At 39.2% G+C, this 18,904-nt stretch overlaps 1 protein-coding gene across 10 annotated transcripts in view; it reads right to left on the bottom strand.

The window, feature by feature from the left end:
* The window catches only part of zmiz1a (zinc finger, MIZ-type containing 1a), a 194,416-nt gene that overhangs the window by 18,360 nt on the left and 157,152 nt on the right, over positions 1-18,904 (bottom strand). For 6 of the 10 annotated variants that reach the window (XM_089117099.1, XM_089117098.1, XM_089117100.1 and 3 more), the window contains 2 exons: positions 14,297-14,402; positions 4,379-4,414 (listed from right to left, as the gene is read on the bottom strand). In XM_089117099.1, the coding sequence (XP_088973225.1) occupies positions 4,379-4,414; positions 14,297-14,402 (142 nt within the window). Of the gene's footprint in view, positions 1-258; positions 456-4,378; positions 4,415-6,871; positions 6,979-7,642; positions 7,786-14,296; positions 14,403-18,904 lie in introns of those variants that run through there. The other 4 variants (XM_039671982.2, XM_039671983.2, XM_039671984.2 and 1 more) reach the window with 4 other exon arrangements.

Genomic DNA, 18,904 nt, shown 5'->3' with positions numbered 1-18,904 from the left:
TGTTGTGCAAGAAGAAACTGCATAAGTGCACATGCAGAAAAACAGAAAAGCTTTAGTCAAATTTCTACCGTTAAATTGGTCATAATCATACATTTTATTATTTATATATTTTTATGTATACTTTTATTTTTCTTTTTTTTTGTGAAACACAGTCATGCCGTCCTTAAATCATACATTCCATTGTACATTACAACAACAGCAAACAAGTAGCAAAAGGTTTCTCTAATATAACAAATGATATCATGCATCCCCACTCACCAGTAAATCAGCATTAATCACATTTCTCTTTCACTCCCTGTATTAAAACACCTCTCTCAGTCTTCATTTTCCTTTCATCCGTCTACCATCCCTCATTTAGACCTGCTCGCATTGCCAGACACCTGCTCCAAAAAGGGTTGTGTTGAGTGTTAAGTTGGCAGTATGCTACTGTAGCTCTTTGCCGGGTCTGTGGCAATGGCCATTTCCGTGGCATATTATGGTGGCAGGGCTGGCTCACGGCGGTGTCCACCAGGCAGTGATCCCAGCAGGAAGAGATGAGTACCGACACAGCACAGCTCTCAGAAAGCCATGCCAGACACTAAAACTGAGGTTTGCTTACACCAGCCAGAATCTAGTACAGTCTGAGACTTTTCATACTTTGTGTGCCATTTATCACCACAACACGGCAGCTGCAACAACGGTTGTTAAACACTGTGTAAAAAGTAATTTCAGAGTGAGAACAAAGACGTTAACAGTGTTTACAAATTAATGGGTTACAGTGTCGCATTGTGTCTTCAAAAAACACTTAACATTTTTAATATAAATACATTTTCTGAAGAAAAGGTGGGCGGTGCTCTCTCTCTCTCTCTCTCTCTCTCTCTCTCTCTTTCTCCCATAGACACAGAGAGTGTGTCTATGGGAGATTATTTAAAAGAAAGAAAAAAACATCACAAATATAACCTTTCTTTAAAATCCCAAGTACAACCAATAACAAGTGTAATAGCTAGATAATTGTGTCACTCTTTTAAAAAGACAGCACTCCAAGTGAGCAGACTGCCACATTTGCTAGAAATGTAAGATATGTGACTCATAGCCATGTTATGCTGTTCATAAAGGTGCCAGACTGCAGCAGAAACCATCTTACTGAGGGGACAACAGCCTGTGGCTCTACAGACTTCTGGCAAAACAGAGGAGAGAGACAGACACTACACAAACCCTCCCTCCTCCCTGTCTGCTCATTGTCTAGAGAAGCAGGTTTAGTGGGCTTTGAATAACTGACCAGGGTAAATCCCCAAATGATCCGGTGTGTAGGGAAGCCAGGTCACCCCCGGTAACACAAATCACCTCTGAGGCTGCCCCAAGAATGTTTGTCCATCGTTCCTTCTAAGGCTGGCTGCTTCATCTCTGCCAGAATCCAAACTCGACCAAAACTCTCATTTCTCGCCCAGTTTTGTGGCTTAAATTATGAGCTCTTTTATTCAGATGTTGCAAATGAAAACTGGATGTCAGTAAATGGAGGTTAGAACAAGGGAGTTGGGTCAAAATGGTCAAAATCAAGCAGAAACTTTACTGTTTAATCAAAGGGTCTGTTCCAAAAACCTAGTGAGCTGCCATGCTGTCCGACTACCTACACAGACAGCATCCTATTTGAAACGGAACCTCAAGAGTGACTGATCATAGGCAGCACATCTATACAAGCATTCTGCACAGTCTTCGCAAGTCTTCACTTGTTGCTTTGCGTAACTTAGCTAAAATTGAATGTGCAAAAACATGCGCTGTACACACATTACTTTCTAATGATCTATTTCTTTCCCCAATTTTACATACTATTTTATCGATAAACTTCAGTTTTGAATAGAATATAAGCATAAGCATATTTCTCTCTCATTACTCACATACATACCTAAAACATTACTCACATTACACCTCATTGGAGTTTTTCCACTGAGCTTGTGGCAATTCATTTAATGATATTTTTTTTCCCATTAAAGATGCATACTTGTCTTAATTTTGGCAAAATTAGGTATCTTAGAAGGCAGAATAAGATGCTTTAAACCCATTATGCTCCAAAATGCAAGATAGACAGTTTAATAGGACATGGAACTGAGCTAATGTTTGGTGAAGTTAAGTATTTGATATCCTGTCAAAGGCTAAACATCACTAAAAGAATTACACAATCTAGTCTATGTCTTGCCCACTTCTTATTCACAGAATACATTGGACATTTAACTAGTGCAGCTTTGGAACGTGGGAACCGGGAAGATTTCAAACCCAATGAGTACTATGTCTAGAAAGTAAATGTAGCTGGAATACATCACACAAGCCATATTTTCAAACGTCCTCAGAGACATTTTTTTCATCCTCTCCCTCAATCTGAGGGAGTATCAGACTGATGCTACAGTGAACTGGCAGACATGCTGACTGACCTTCCTGGACCACTCAGTGAAAATAAGCAGTCCTCCCTTCCACATGACCATACTGTGTCTGCCCTTCATCATCACCTCACTGAGACCATCATATCACCTTACCTGACCTATGAAAGTAATAAAGCAGAAACCAAACAGCAAATAGTGTCCAATGGAGAACACTATAGAAAGTTAAGAGATATTTTTTACTACTGATAACTAGAACGACAAACTATCAGTTATGTTATAATTTAGTCTTTTATGCAAAAAATAAAAACGAAAAAAAGAACATGATTACGAATTGTATTGCTTAAGTCGCATATAACCAGTTTATTTAAAAATACTGGGTCCCTCAGCCAAATTTGTACAAATTTTCCTCAAGTCATCCATCCTAAATACTTCAATCTGTAAATACACGTCTTTCCCAGTGAGTGTAAGCAGCTTAAAGGAGAACTTCCAAACAGTCTTCATAGAGAGATTTGTGTAATACCGCCACACACAAGCCAGAAAAATGCACACTTGTTATGGGTACACAAGAAGAGAAAAAAAAAAACAAATGCAAGGTGTATTACAAGGAAGCTGTAGGCCAGAGCCAACATTAAAGCCAAGTACTTATTTTCAAGAGTTTATCCATTTTTCAATTGACTATTTTAGCCATATCTACACTTTACTGCCTAATTTAGAAAGAAATCCACCATCCAAAAAAACAACCATCATTTACAAAGTTCTACACATTCCTTGCTAATCACATGTTTGGCTTATTTCATTATGCTTCCAGCTATCAATAAGAGCATAGTACTTTCAGCTCTGGTAAATGCGTTTCACCATGTTTACAAAAAATCAATTCAACAAAATTCCAAAATTTCCCCCCAGTGCCAACAAAATTTTTAAAATGCCAGTGGATGCTGTCTGGGGCAGCTAAGAGAGACGCTCTAACAGTAAAAATGCACTGCTGATGCGATTGTGGATTGGTGAGGTCTATCTTCCCTTAGTGCATGTGCTCAAGCAGCGCACTACTATTAACTAACGACACAGGGCAGGTCCTCAAGTACGAGATTAAGTTCACATATTAATTGAGGCCAGAGTGTGTGCAGTCTACACACACACACAAGTAGGACTTATTAAACCCTAACTGAGGCTAACAGGCCACAAAGTGACCACCGCTCACACCGTATGACGTAACCACTCTCTCCAGCACAACACACACACAACCACAAAAGAGCTACTCAAACAGATGAAACTGATATTTCTCATTTGAATACATAAATAAACGATCACATGGTTGGTGTCTGTTTCTGTCAGTGACAGATGTAATGCGTTTCCTACAGTGCAGTAACATCCGCACAATGTGTGCTTGCTGACTTTCTGCTGTGTGTTTGAGAGAGTCGGAACAGCATGATTTTCTTTTGAATCGGAGAGGATTTTGAAGCACATGGCACAGTGCATTGTCGCTACAGATTTGGCTGAAATGGACATGAATGACTGCGATGAAACGGGGAAGAGCTGACAGGAAGACCGGCAAACAACACAGGGCAGCCCTAGAAGTGAGTGACACATGGATGAAGGCTGTGTTTTGAACATAAAATACCACAAAAATGGGACGTCATTCCCGTTCAATGAGCTGCACAGGCTGGAATAAAAAGCTGGAGACCTGGGCTGGGATCCTACAGTGCCTGCGTAATACATGACAGGAGAAAATCCCGGGATAATCTGAGATGACAGTGCAGCCCATGCGTCTGTGAAACAGGTATGGATGCTCAGTCAGAAGCCGATGACCCCCCACATACACACATACCCCGCAACAAAGGAAGCACATCAAAAGCGTCTGCGTCACCGTGATTCATCTCCTGTGACTGCGCACAAATGAGTAAAAAAAGAAAACAAAATGAATGCCCAGGGTGACGATGAAGAGAGAAAGAGAGAGAGAAAGAGAGAGAGAGCTCTCCACTAGATGCGTTTCACAAGCCAAACAATGCTAGAACACAGAAGAGTACCTGTGTCACTCTGACATCTCCTGCAGGTGGTGGTTTCTGTAGGGTTCAAATTCAACATTTTACTCAAGGGGGCAAAGCAATATTAAGACAAGATAGTATTAGTAAGCAGAGTTGACATCATCAATGGGTGAGCTGATGTCCTGGTTGAATTGATGGGACTTAACGGGACCCTGGTCTGCTGTGCGATACTGACTTCTCATCTTAGAGGAAGAAATGATCTAAAATCAATGTATTTGCTGAAATATTCCAGGTGCTTGCACATTTGTCAGAAATTTCAACTCAAAAGAATTTTATACGCATTTTGGTATTTCTGATACTTTTTTAAAGTATTATCAAACAGTATTTGATTCTTTTCAATTTGATTCTCAACCCTAACATGACATTCCAACATCTACAAATCTAAATATGCTAAAAATAAACCACAGAATATCTGACACATCATTTTAATTACAGTTATTATAAATATGCATACATCTTGACGACGTTTCATATGACTAACACACGTGTCACTGTATGAGGAAACATCTAAATATCAAATTAGTCATATTAACAAGCATTTCGCTAGTCAACCTTCTCAATTTTTTCCTAAAGGTTCTGACTACCCTATATTACTAATGGAAATTTTCTGTTGTACTTTAAAAAGACAGATTGTTAAAACTGTAGTTGTGATGATTTAGATGATGACAATCCTATGAGCAGCAAATCTTAGCTGTTAGTTTGTGTATAATTTTTACATAAAACGTACAAATAGAACCATTTAAAATAACTTTTTAATTTAAATATGTTTTCAAATTTCTTCCGCTGATGGCAAAGCTGAAATTTCAGCATCATTACTCCAGTCTACAGTCTGTCACATGATCCTTCAGAGAGATTATTCTAATAGGCTGATTTGGTGCTTAAGAAACTTATCAATGGTGAAAACAGTTGTTTTGTCCGCTTAATATTACTGTGGAAATATCATACTTTCCCAGGTTTCGTTGATGAATAACGTTTTTTGAAATAACAATCTTCTCTTTACTGGTACTTTTAAACAATTGAATGCCTTTTTGCTACTTGGTCCATTAATAAAACACTTAGTATTCTATGCATCTATTTAATACATTCCAACTTGAATTTTCATTTGTAGCCTTATCCCAAAGCATCAGCACAACATCTGCATGTTTAAATAAAGCAATTCCACCAAACACAACCGACACATGGGCAAAGATCATCGAGCTATTAAAAGCTCCTCACCAGTGAGGAGGAAGTTTCACACATGAACAGCAGGATCCTCATTACAGCAAACTGCTGTTTATTTCCCCATCAGCATTCACTCAGAGGCTGAGAGCTTTAACAAAACTTCACAGGAACCTGTAGACTTTGCTCCAGCAGTATATTATCCTTACGACGCTTTAACTGCCGCCCTGTAGCACTTACAAGAAACAACTACTTACTATAAATATCTAGGGATTGTGCCTAGACGCAGACAGTGCTCTAGGAACACAAGAGATGAAGCCAGCTTTTCTAAATATACAAACAGCAGGGGCACAGCAAGCACACATCCCCCCACTTTCAGAAATTCCCACGTTCATTCCCCTCTCGAATCGACCCCTACGGCCCATAGATCAAAACCTCGAATGCATTGCAAAAGACTTTTCTCCAATCCGATGATTTACAACTTGCACTCTGGCCACCTACAGTAGCCGGTGAAGAGCGAGATCTGCTCCATGTAACTGGCTGGAGACAAGCTGTCGCCAGGCTCACATTAAAACGCCAAAAGACTGACAAAAACACTGTGCCTCAAGTAGGTCAGCTGTCCTCCTGGAGATAATCAAGCCCACTCTGACCCTCTATGTGTGAGCATTTATGAAGGAGAGGGAACTAGGTCAAACGCAGTCAGTTGTTACGACCCGATCACGAGCAGGACTCTTTGCGAGTATACAGTACACCTGCCTTCAACTCATCCGCATGCACTCCGCTCGTCACGTGACTTACCAATGCTTGGGATCGGGCTCTCATCGCAGTCTTCTCATTGCATAGAAAAAAATGGGATTTTACCAGCAGGCAAAGACGAACCCGTGAGAAATCTACAAGCTTTGTCTATCTCGGTCTGATTGTCTGGGGCTCTCTCTCTGTTTTCCCTCTCTTCGCCTGTCCAGCGACTGCACAATGCACATCAATTATTCAGCGGCGGTCTCTGGGTTTCCAGTGCAAAGCCAATCACAGATGGAGTTCTGTGCTAATGGGCTCCTGCTATACCTGGCTCCTCTGCTCCAAGAAGACGTAGCCCACGGGGAATCAGGTTAAGCTCTTCGAAAACTTCAGACACACACACACACACACACAATGACAGCCTGTAAACTGTCTGCAGTGTAAAAACCACAAAATGAACAGGAAGCACCGTTGTGTTTGAAAAGGGTTAAAAAAGAAGCCAGAGAGAAAGAGAGAGGGATGTGGGGGGGAGGGAAAAAAAGAAGAGAGACAGAGAAAGAAAAGCAGCAAATGTCCTCTCACCTCAGATTTATTGTGTTGTAAGTGACGTCCACATGCCTAAAACCCTTGCTCATTTGGAACTGATGGAAGCCACACATTCAACACACACACACACACACCCATGCAATACCACGGCCACTTTGCCAGAGGGCGGAAGGGGGGGAAGCATGAGCGGCTCACATTTCAAACTTGTAAAGAGGGGGGCGGGGCCTATCACAGCAGATGGGCTGTATCTTGGCCCGTGACCAAATCATCCAGAGAAAGACTGAGAACAAACAACATGCTCGGATCAATTCAGTTAAAGCTGTGTTCGCGGCCCCACGATTACTGCTATCAAAGTGGGTGAATCCAGTCCATTGGAGAGCTAATCACATGACACCAATGTATAAATCCATCAGACCGTACACACTAATTAAGCCCGGGGCTGGTGGGCGGCCCTCTTGAGTGTCATGTGAGGGTGAAATTAATGGAAACTGTTAGCTTTTAACGCTAAGTGCCTAACTTGACACTTGCTAACACTGTTAATTACACACATCTAAAAGTGTTGAATATCAGAAAGAGATCCAGCACTTCCCCAGGCTGTCAATAGTGTGCGTCCATTAATGAATTAATACATAGCTATTCTTCAGTTCTCGAATTAGCGTCGCCTAATCTGCTAATAAAACTGCTGTATCAACCGCAGGATTTTTCTTGACGCTGCAAAAAAAAAAAAAAAAAAACCCACTGTAATAAATTCCACTGACATCAAATTAGCAAAAATTCATTAAAAGCTCTAACATACTAAAGACTTACAATGCAGCAAGACCTCAGCAACGCAGTCTCCGCGGCCGGCATTGAAGTGCTGCGTGTGACAGATACCTTTAATATCAAGCTACAAGGGGATGAAATAACTCAGAGAAAATGAGAGATGTCAAAGCTACGGGCTACATGAAAAAGGAGGTGAAGAGCTAAAGCTGACTCAAACAGGAACTCAAGCTTCCTTTAACTTTTACTGCAAAGCAGTGAGTCATAACCCTCCACCAACACAAACACATCACTCCAGCAATTCTCTCTAGCTGTGAACTTAAGTACTTTACAAATGAGCAATCTTATGATAAATACCTAGACTTTTTTAACACAAAAATCCACTATAATACAGCATTATCACTGCAGATTATGAGCAACAACGAAAAAAAGCTGATTGTTTCTGTAAGAAGCAAAAATCTAGCTGATATGGAGCATCTAGAAGTAACTGAACTGTTGCTGAGTGATTACATCAGAAGAAAAGAAAAGAATATATTGAAAAAAGTATTTAAGCAGAGTCCAAAATTAACTTAACTGTCTCACAATGGTAGACTTCATCACTGATCATAAATATTTCTTAACTGCCCAAAAAACAACAACATAATATTCAACTATATATACTGATGTATATATATAGGAAAATAAGTATTTGATTAGCCTGTTTTTTTGCAAATTCTCCCAATCATGGAGGGGTCTGAAATTGTCATCGTAGGTGCATGTCCACTGTGAGATAAGTATTTGAAGGCCTGTCTATCAGCTAGAATTCTGACCCTCAAAGACCTGTTAGTCTGCCTTTAAAATGTCCACCTCCACTCCATTTATTATCCTAAATTAGATGCATCTGTTTGAGGTAGTTAGCTGCATAAAGATACCTGTCCACCCCATACAATCAGTAAGAATCCAACTACTAACATGGCCAAGACCAAAGAGCGGTCCAAAGACACTAGAGACAAAATTGTACACCTCCACATTGTGCTCCACAGCTTGGTGAAAAAAGGTCCACTGTTGGAGCAATCATTAAAAAATGGAAGAAGCTAAACATGACTGTCAATCTCCTTCGGACTGGGACTCCATGCAAGATCTCACCTCGTGGGGTCTCAACGATCCTAAGAAAGGTGAGAAATCAGCCCAGAACTACACGGTAGGAGCTGGTCAATGACCTGAAAAGAGCTGGGACCGCCGTTTCCAGGTTACTGTTGGCAATACACTAAGACGTCATGGTTTGAAATCATGCATGGCACGGAAGGTTCCCCTGCTTAAACCAGCACATGACAGGGACCATCTTAAGTTCGCCAATGACCATTTGGATGATCCAGAGGAGTCATGGGAAAAAGTCATGTGGTCAGATGAGACCAAAATAGAACTTTTTGGTCATAATTCCACTAACCGTGTTTGGAGGAAGAAGAATGATGAGTACCATCCCAAGAACACCATCCCTACTGTGAAGCATGGGGGTGGTAGCATCATGCTTTGGGGGTGTTTTTCTGCACATGGGACAGGGCGACTGCACTGTATTAAGGAGAGGATGACCGGGGCCATGTATTGCAAGATTTTGGGGAACAACTTCCTTCCCTTAGTTAGAGCATTGAAGATGGGTCGAGGCTGGGTCTTCCAACATGACAATGACCATGGAGTGGCTCTGTAAGAAGGATATCAAGGTTCTGGCATGGCCTAGCCAGTCTCCAGACCTAAACCCAATAGAGAATCTTGGGAGGGAGCTCAAACTCTGTGTTTCTCAGCGACAGCCCAGAAACCTGACTGATCTAGAGAAGATCTGTGTGGAGGAGTGGGCCAAAATCCCTCCTGCAGTGTGTGCAAACCTGCAAACAAAGCTACTGTACCAAATATTAACATTGATTTTCTCAGGTGTTCAAATACTTATTTGCTGCTGTATCATACAAAAAAAATCATACATTGTTATTTCTGGATTTTTTTAAAGATTATGTCTCTCACAGTGGACATGCACCTACGATGACAATTTCAGACCCTTCAATGATTTCTAAGTGAGAGAACTTGCAAAATAGCAGGGTATTAAAATACTTATTTTCCTGTATATATATACTTTTTTAAACAATGTTTTAGAGTTTGTTGTTACCATTTTAATGTTTTTTATTTTATTTTATTTGTTTATTATATAATGTTGTTTACATTTTTAATGTTGCCATTCAACTGGCAAATAACTATTTTACTTGCATAGCCAAAGCCAACATTCATTGACGTTTGTTGCTGGCGATTGTTAATTCTGGGCCCTGTAAGATCATATAAAAGGGCACATATAAAGGCAACTGTGTCCCACTAAGGATGTATCCTCTGCTGTCTGAAGTATAAACGCAGAACTGTATGTAGACAGAGGTGAGCAGGGTTTGCGGTATATCCAACCAACGGGGAGGTCCTGGGCTTGAGTTACTTGTGTATTTGCGCTCGCGTCTTCTCTGTAAACCATGTGTGTACTACATGACATGTGAATTACGGCTGGGTGCTGGAAAGTGATCCGTCACCCTCGACATGGCGGATTGGTTGCTCTCCTGACGTGCCTTCCAGCTGGGCTGATTTACAAGCTGCTGACAGACTTCCTATGTAGAGCAGGAACATTCCTCACCATTGCATTGAGAGATTCGTTTCACCCTACAGTGGCCAATATAATATTTTTACCCATCCGCTACTCCGAGAAGAGACATGTGTCAGCTTTACTTTGATATGTAGCTACATCAACTTGGATATGGTGCAAGGTCTCTTACTAAAATGTGATTAAAAATCACTCAATGAGATTGTCAAGTGCATGAAATTTAGTCTAAATCTGTGTGACTACGCTTGTATGAATGAAAAACAAAACAAAACAAAAAACACTACTAAAAAAACCTGTTAAACAGTTTGGAGCCTGTTAGCCTTTTCAATGTTTTGTTTTCAAAAGTAAAATTGGTAATATTGTGACAATGTATTACAATTTCAAATAACTGATGATTTTAGCCATTACTCCAGTCTTTAGAGTCACATGATCCTATCATATTAATATGCTGATTTGATGCTAAAGGGACATTTCTTATTATTATCATGATTCGTGAATATTGAAAACAGTTTTGCTGCGCAATATTTTTGTGGAAAGCGATATACTTTTTTCTGGATTCTGATAGAAAGTTTAAAAGAACAGCATATTATATATTCAATATTTCTGCCTTGTTAGAAGTAATGCAAAATAAATTCTTCTGCACTTCATGCAAATCTGCTCAATAACAGACTTTAAAAACACTTAAATTAAGACACACCTTGCAATTATCTTGTCGCAATATCTCACTCTGAACAAATGCACACCATCTCTGCTTCTGTATTCAGGCACAACGTGATGAGAAGTTGACACTTTTTTTAAAAGACTTTCTGAATAGGGGTATGCGAGTCAGAAACATGTCCTAATAGACAAACACATTAGCTGTCAGTCTCTCAACTAACCTGTTCTCGATTAAATATCAGCATGGCGCATATAAAGGGAAGAACTAGATTTTGATCTAAGCGAGGAGACTGTTGTGACTGACAGCACCGTTGAAATAAAAGCAATTGTGATGCTGACTGTGTATAATTAACATATGCTCAATAAAAGCGTCTCAGACAAGGTATCTTGGTACAGACACAGCTGCGTGCTCTAAAGAGGGAGATTTTAGACTAAATTATCTTATTGGACTGGCAGTGGGGTGCCAAACAACGCCTGGTTAAAAAGTCTGTCAGTAGCATGGAAGCAGAGAAGATCAGACTAAATAAGAAAGAGCGCACACACAAAAACAGAAGCAAACACACCGTGGACAGATAATTCCTATAATCACAGATTAATGCGGCCAGATAATCTCGCTGACAGAGCGGTCAGGTCAGCACTCACAAACCAGCACGCACTGACAGACTACACTTCATTCACACTACATCTCTGACACATTCCTGAAGTCTGAAGATCAGATGGTGATCATGCAAAACATGCTTTCATCACTTTGCACTGATTATATCTGTCTTTTGCCAGTGCATCATTTGCAATCATTTCTCAGTTGGTATGTTTGTGTATTGTTTTCCAGTATAAATACATTAAGAGTAAACATCTTTACGACACTTTACTACAAAACTGCATAAGCTATTAAGAGATTTAAGCATTAACTATCAAAATTCAAAGAGGTTTACACTTCAAACAATGGTGTCAGTAATAATAATAAATAATATATACAATTATATAAAATATATAACAGTATATTATATATTTATATTATACTATAATTTCACTTTTATTCATATAATAGTTTATTATAATTTATATATATATATATATATATATATATATATATAATTTTTATATTTTTTAAGTTTTTGTACATATTTAATTAATATTCATTAACATAAATATTCATATTTATTAATATGTAATTAAAAATATAGTATATGTTTCTTTTACACAATTTTGCTTTCAAGTAAATTCATATTTTTTACTGGAAAGCAAGACCATTATGCCAATTAAGATTTGTTTTGCACTTTGCAGTGATTATAAATGTGTTCTCATTACTTTTGTCAATTAAAAAAAGAGCAAATACACTATTTATTTAGCATCTAATGAGGTTCGAAAATCACATATCGAAAAACAAATGAATCCAAATGACCATTTTAAAGCACTATAACTGTTTAAATGTAACATTAAAAAGAACTCAAAGTATATGTATATATATGTATATATATATATATGTATGAAATGAAATACATTTATCTTACAAGACATCTTCTGGCATTTATCCATTACAGGTACTTAACATTCTTTTACGAGAGGCAAATAAAAGTGTAATGAGTGCAAGTGGATGACTTTTGGCCATCCTCACAGGCAAGTGTCAGCTGCATTGTATATCACAGAGACAGCGAAACATGACGGATTCATCTTGCAGCCGGTGACTGCCTCTCCACGGCCGTCTGATGTGCATTGATCGTGTAATGTGGGAGTGTCTCGCTTCTCTCAGGCTCTGAGCGCGCCAGACGCACTGAACTCCGGTGTGTGGTGTCGGGTGGCCGCCCCTCTGTCGCCATCCTGCCTGTCACTGGGTTTTCACTAGGGCTGCACTTTCTCGACAAATCCCTGACCCGACGTGCATATCTCTTCTCTCTCTCTTTTTCCCCTTCGTTCTTTGTGTGTGTGTTTTGCGTAAAGGATGTAGAGCGATAAAGAGAGAAAGAGTATGTGCCATCAAGGAGGACAGAAAACGAGAGGGACGGAGAGTGGGTTTATGATTCTGAGCTCTGCTACTGTCGTCTGCGTGTCTGGGGCGGTAGACGTCCTTAGGTAAGATGGATGCCCCCATGGTGCACTGAGAGGAAGTCTGAGTCATATCTGCTTCCAGCCATGTCTTTATCACCAGCTGCTCTAGATTCAACTATACAATCTCTGAATGGTTTGAAATATCTTAGATATCACTGTAAATGATAAATATTTCAGCCATCACACAAGTTTCTTATGCCACATGAGTGTTATTAACAGCAATACCGCCACAATCACAGCTGTTCACTGCAAAAATATATTTCTTAATCAGTATTTTTGTCTTGTTTTCAAGTAAAAATGTCCAAAGATTATTAAGGCAAGATCAATTATTGGTAACCTGAGAGTAAATAAATTAAAAAGTAAAAGACATAAATATAAATTAATAATATAATAAAAATTAGAAATACAATAAAATTCAGTTTAAACAAGTTTTCCAGCATGTTGTTATTGTTAACTAAAACTATTTCAAGTTAAAATTTCTGTTAATTGAAACTAAGCAAAAAATATATATATATTAGATTAAAAAACTTACAATTACTAAAATTACTAAAACAAATTAAAGCTAAATAGAAATTCACATAAAATTACTAAAAATTTAAATAAATTTAAGAATATAAAATTTAAATCTAAGAATAAAAGAAAATTCAAAATGTTAACAAATAATGTAAAAAAAAAAAAACCCACTGTTTTCCAAGAAAAAATAAGACAAAAATATTGATTAATACAATTAATGTGCCGTTATCTAAAAAGGAGGAGCAGGAAAAACAAACATCCAGAAACATTTGTTTTTGAAGGCCCAAAGTGTCCTACAGTAACCATGGCTCAAATGGACCGTTTATCTTCATTCTGAACAGCGAGCCGTGTCAGGCCTTTCTCAAATAAAGTACACTCACACACCTCAACCTCAGCATTTGCCGGCCATCTATCTCTGTTTGGCTGATGCCCGTCCGCAATTCACTTTGACAAATGTACAAGAACAGGACACTCAGCTTTGGCTGAGAAGGTCAGGATTTCAAACAGAGCTGATTACAAAGCGTTGCTGCTCTGCTGATGGATGATTGTTGGAAAGTGAACTCTGGCAGCTTATCAGTAAATTATTCGGGGGCGGTTCTGGCATGCCGAGAGCTCCACGTGTAAAATCGTCAGGAAAAGACAACCTCTGGAAGTTAAATCGCCTCATGACGTCTTCAGGAGATGGGTGAGTGTTGGGACAAAAGAAAAGTGAAAGGATGCTAATGCATGGCCGTGCGCTGTGATTGCATAATGCCGCAATTAAAAGATTTCCTGTCACATCGCTAAATGAAGAATGTGGATTCATTACAGGCAGAGTGTCTCTGGGTTTTATTAGCAATGATGAGTGAGAAGAAACGGCGCATGAGAAAAGAGGGTCTCACCTGCTGACTTTGGAGTGAACTTGTCGCGGTTTGCCGCACACACAGCCAGGAGCCGATAGCCGAGGTCCAAGTCGAAACCCTGCTGCGCTGCCACACGGCTCACGACCTGTGAAAAGAGACCACATGAGCGTTAAGACGGGGCTTTGTGAACTCACGTGGGTTCATCTGCATGTGTGCGCCCATTATTTGCATTCACAAGAGAGGTGGAAACACATAGTTCTCCGCTTAAAGTCTAAAGGAAAAATCAAGCTGAAATGTTCTAAACACACTCTTTAGCATTAAGGCTATTGAATTTTTCAATAGTCTACATGAGCTATGTGCAATTAAGCCTTCTTGAAATTCTACCCCAGACTCCCATGAGAGACAAGAGAACCAGCGGTATACTCGCATCACCCAGCTACCACCCCCCACTTACATGTACACCAAATATCTCTCCAAAAACTACTCATAAAAGAGCAATTTCCCTTTTTTAGTGCAATCATATCAAATATTTATATATGTGCATGAATAATGTATTCAAAGATAAAACAGCCACCTCCACTGATGCAGACTAGTGTTAAGACTGTGTTGATATTTGCAGGGCACGATTGATGAGCTTTCCCCAGAGATGTGTGCGACTGGTGCGCAGACGTCTCTGTTTGTTCTCTGAATACCCTGATCCGCAGAGACCACAGCCCGCACTTGGCCCCTTGAACTCGCAACTCCAGTTTCTTTCAAAGTGTCTCGTGATCTTTCTCAGAACAATTCAAAAGCATATAAATAAAACTCTAAAGCCAGATGTAAGATAGAGCTGGTAGGTGACAATGTTACCACACAGAATACAAAACCGAGGCTTTAACTGTGGACTCTCTTAAAGGGACTGTTCACCCAAAAATCAGCATTCTGTAATTTACTCATCCTCACATTGTACCAAACTTGCAAGCCTTAGTTTCTACTATAAAACACAAAAAGAAAAGTTATCAAGAATGTCCAACCGACTGAATGTGAATGGTGACCGGGTTGCCATCAAGCTTCAGAAATGACAAATATCCATCAAAAAAAGTAGTCCATATGGTGACAGTTTATTCCAATTCTTCTCAAATAATACACTACTTTTATAGTGCATTAGGACTATTCTAAGGGCTCTGGTCAGATAAATTATTATTCACTACCATGTCCGCACTGCCCTACTGTATATCAAGAAGAACACTAACAAACGCCCTAACAATAAACTCCATCGCAATGGTGAAAGCTAGTGAGGAGTATATTCATGAATAATGGCAAAAACAAACAAATGCCATCATATGATTTTATTATTTGGAGCGTTACTTCCCCAGTCACCATTTACTTTCCTTATTTAAAGCTACACTGTGCAACTCTTTTAATTTATTCTTAGCTAAAAAACACTTAGTTCTTTCAAAAATATATGTGCTCATTAATGTAAATTTCTTTGTTCAAGTAATAAAGTATTCTCATGAGTGTATAATATGCCATTAAAAATACACACGGGTAAGGGGTTCTAATGTCGGTCGCCATGTTGCCCATCCATCTTGAAAGTACATTAGCCAAAGAGGGACATACCTGTTAATTCAAGCTTCGCCTTTCGCGTTTACGTTTGAGTTCAAGGACGAGGACGTGGTCAAACTGGAAACCATGTTAATCTTTGACTACATTGGCCACGTAGGAGTTAAAACGAAATCGGAATTGAGAGGAAAAACTAATATTCTAATATTCAGAAACTAATATTCACTGAATGACCATATACCTTTTCACCGCTAGATGGGGGTAAAAATCACACAGTGTAGCTTTAAAAAAATTACAGTGTGGACATCCTGCCAAAAATCTACACATCAACACCAAGGAAATTATTTTTGGTGTACTATTCCTTTAAAATGATACAGCAAAGACACTTAGACCCTGTTTAAATGAGAATGCTCGCAGGTGAAAACGTAAAAATATTTTATCAGATGTGCCTTTCGTTTACACGGCGAGGGTCGTTTTTGGGGCTTAAAAACGCAAAAAAGTAACACCACCCTCCAGAGAGGATATCTTAAAAACGCTCCACCGCCGCGTTCCCGTGTAAAGGGTAAAAACGCAAAAGTCTGCTTGACAGTGAAGGTTGTACGCAGGCGCGCGGACATTGCCACCTAGCCGCCTGGAGTGCATACTACATTGAATTTCACACACTTTTGCGTCACCATATGCACGCGGATTTCCCACCCAAAAAGCTTGTCTAAACGAATAAAAAGTGATAACGCAACGCCACTTTTGCGTTTTCTCTTCAGAATCGTTTCCATGTAAACATAACCTTATATACTTCAGATTGACAATGGGACTCCAAAAAAAAAAAAAAAAAAACTGGTTACGGTGCCTATTTTCAGTTAAGTTATGGATTAAAAAATTGCTCTGAATAACAATTCAATTTGAAAAATTTCACTTTGTCTCCCCTCACTATTATTCTATCCATCAAGAATGACACAACCAATATAGAATGAGAGGCATTCAACCTTTTGTAATATCTGCTGTAAAATTTGAATGAGGCAGCACATGATCTTTAATGACTCATGTATCACAGTGCTGCAGCTGTGCGCTGCATTTATCCACTTACTAACCTTCTCAATTCTTAACACTCAGCGCTTGACGTGCAATTTATGTTCCACAACGGGTGCAAACGTGACTCTTCTTAATCATAAATTGTCATACATCTGCTTCCAAGGTAGTGCAACAAAAATGACAAATCAAACCTGTGCTGACAGATTTCTATTTGTGATTTAATGATCAAATAATGGCTTAATGGGATTCTAGGATGACGTCTATGAAACTGAAAACCTAGAGACGTTTTTGTCCTCCAGTATTGGGGGATATTTGGACAGGCAGCGGCGCTGCACTCTTGCCAAACTTTAATTTCCTTTCTGCAGCTGCACTTGCCAAACGCAGCAGCCAGGCGTTCTGCCATGAGGGCTGGTATAGATTCCACTGCCGTTTAGAAATGCATCCTCTCATAAGCCTTTTCCACACAATCTCTCTTCTCAGAATGCAGGCCTAAAACATTAAGTGATTCAACAGAATTTTTTTTTTGAATCACTGAGCCATGCAAATGTCCTCAGTTACAGTTTTGCTAAAGAGCCGAGTGCAAACACACAGTGACCCGCAATATAATACACACACACAAAAAAGGCTGTTTATTTCTTTTCAGAGCGAGCACTGCTCAACTATGCAGAGGTTGACAAGAAAAGGCAGCAGAGATAGTTGTCATCGCTAAAGCTACTGACAGTTTGGAGATGTCATTTATCATTTGGCTTAGTGCTGATATTGTGCAGCTGGGAGACAATGGAAGAAACGCTCCATATGTAGGTCTGCGGAGAGCTACCTGCTGCCTGAGGGGAAATGTGTAAGACATGTCCACATCTGTCAGCCAACATTCTTATCTCCCCAGTTCTTTCATCTCTCCACCATCCTCACCTGGGGAGAAGAACTTCTCTGCTGCTCTCCGAGGGACCGCATCACATCAGACAAATTAATTACAATAAACAGAACGCAAACATATACTGCACATCCTTCCGGAGTGAGCGCGTGTGGTGTGAAGATGGTGTCTGGGGACACATTGTCATGTACACACGTGACTAACTACAGAGAGGGAGGCTGAACCAAACTGTCAGAGCCGTGCAACAGCATGGAGGTCTGGAATACCTGGAGAAGGCTGTCCTTTAACATCCTCATTCATTTCAAGGGCAGTAGCCCAGCTGACGCAGAAAGCCCTGGAAGTTTGTGATGCAGTCAGGTTGTTTTGATTGCTAATGCCATGTGACTGATCAGAAAGTGATGTCATGAATATGCCAAACAAGTGACTATCCTGAGCTGTCAAATAAAACCGCATGTACACTACCCTTCATAAGTTTGGAGTAATTGCGATTTTTATTATGTTTTTAAAAGAAGTCTCTTATGCTCACCAAGGCTACATTTATTTAATTGAAATAAATTGTGGAAATATTACAATTTAAAATAATTATTTTTTATTTGAATGTACTTTAAAAAATACAATTTATTCCTGTGATGGTAAAGCTGAATTTTCAGCAGCTATTACTCCAGTCTTCAGGGTCATATGATCCTTCAGAAAGCAAACATTTATTACCACCAAACTTTTGACAGGTAGTGCACGTTCATTCATTAAAATTGACAAAAGCTTTCAATCAGTAATTCAATGGAATATAAAATATGGGTTACACGTCAGACTTGTATTTAAAGAATACTAAATCACACTGTTGACGACAAAAAGTTGTCATTTAGTTACAAATGCCTAGTTACTAACCATTAGCTGACGTACTTTGTACTTTGCACTATGTACTCTTATCGTCTAGTGTAGTATGAATAGTATCGGGTTATTTTATTTTAGATTACATTTTAATTAAGATTATGTAAATATAACTAAATTTAAATATGTGATTTAGGAAATATAATGGCAGCTATTTGATAAAAAAAAAATCTCAGTAAAGATACCTGATGTAAGACTGGCTAGATAAAAACATTTTCTGAGAGCCTTCCAGTGAATCCTTATCTGAGGAATTCTGATCACAGAGAGGGACTGAAATAAGTCCAGTGGTAATCAATGTAAAATGTCTGTCTATCTAT

This window comes from Pimephales promelas, chromosome 11 (assembly GCF_988280905.1).
Source record: "Pimephales promelas chromosome 11, fPimPro1.hap1.1, whole genome shotgun sequence".
NCBI classification, from domain to species: domain Eukaryota; kingdom Metazoa; phylum Chordata; class Actinopteri; order Cypriniformes; family Leuciscidae; genus Pimephales; species Pimephales promelas.
Note: the sequence above shows the minus strand (reverse complement) of the source record. Positions and strands in the feature narration are given on the sequence as shown.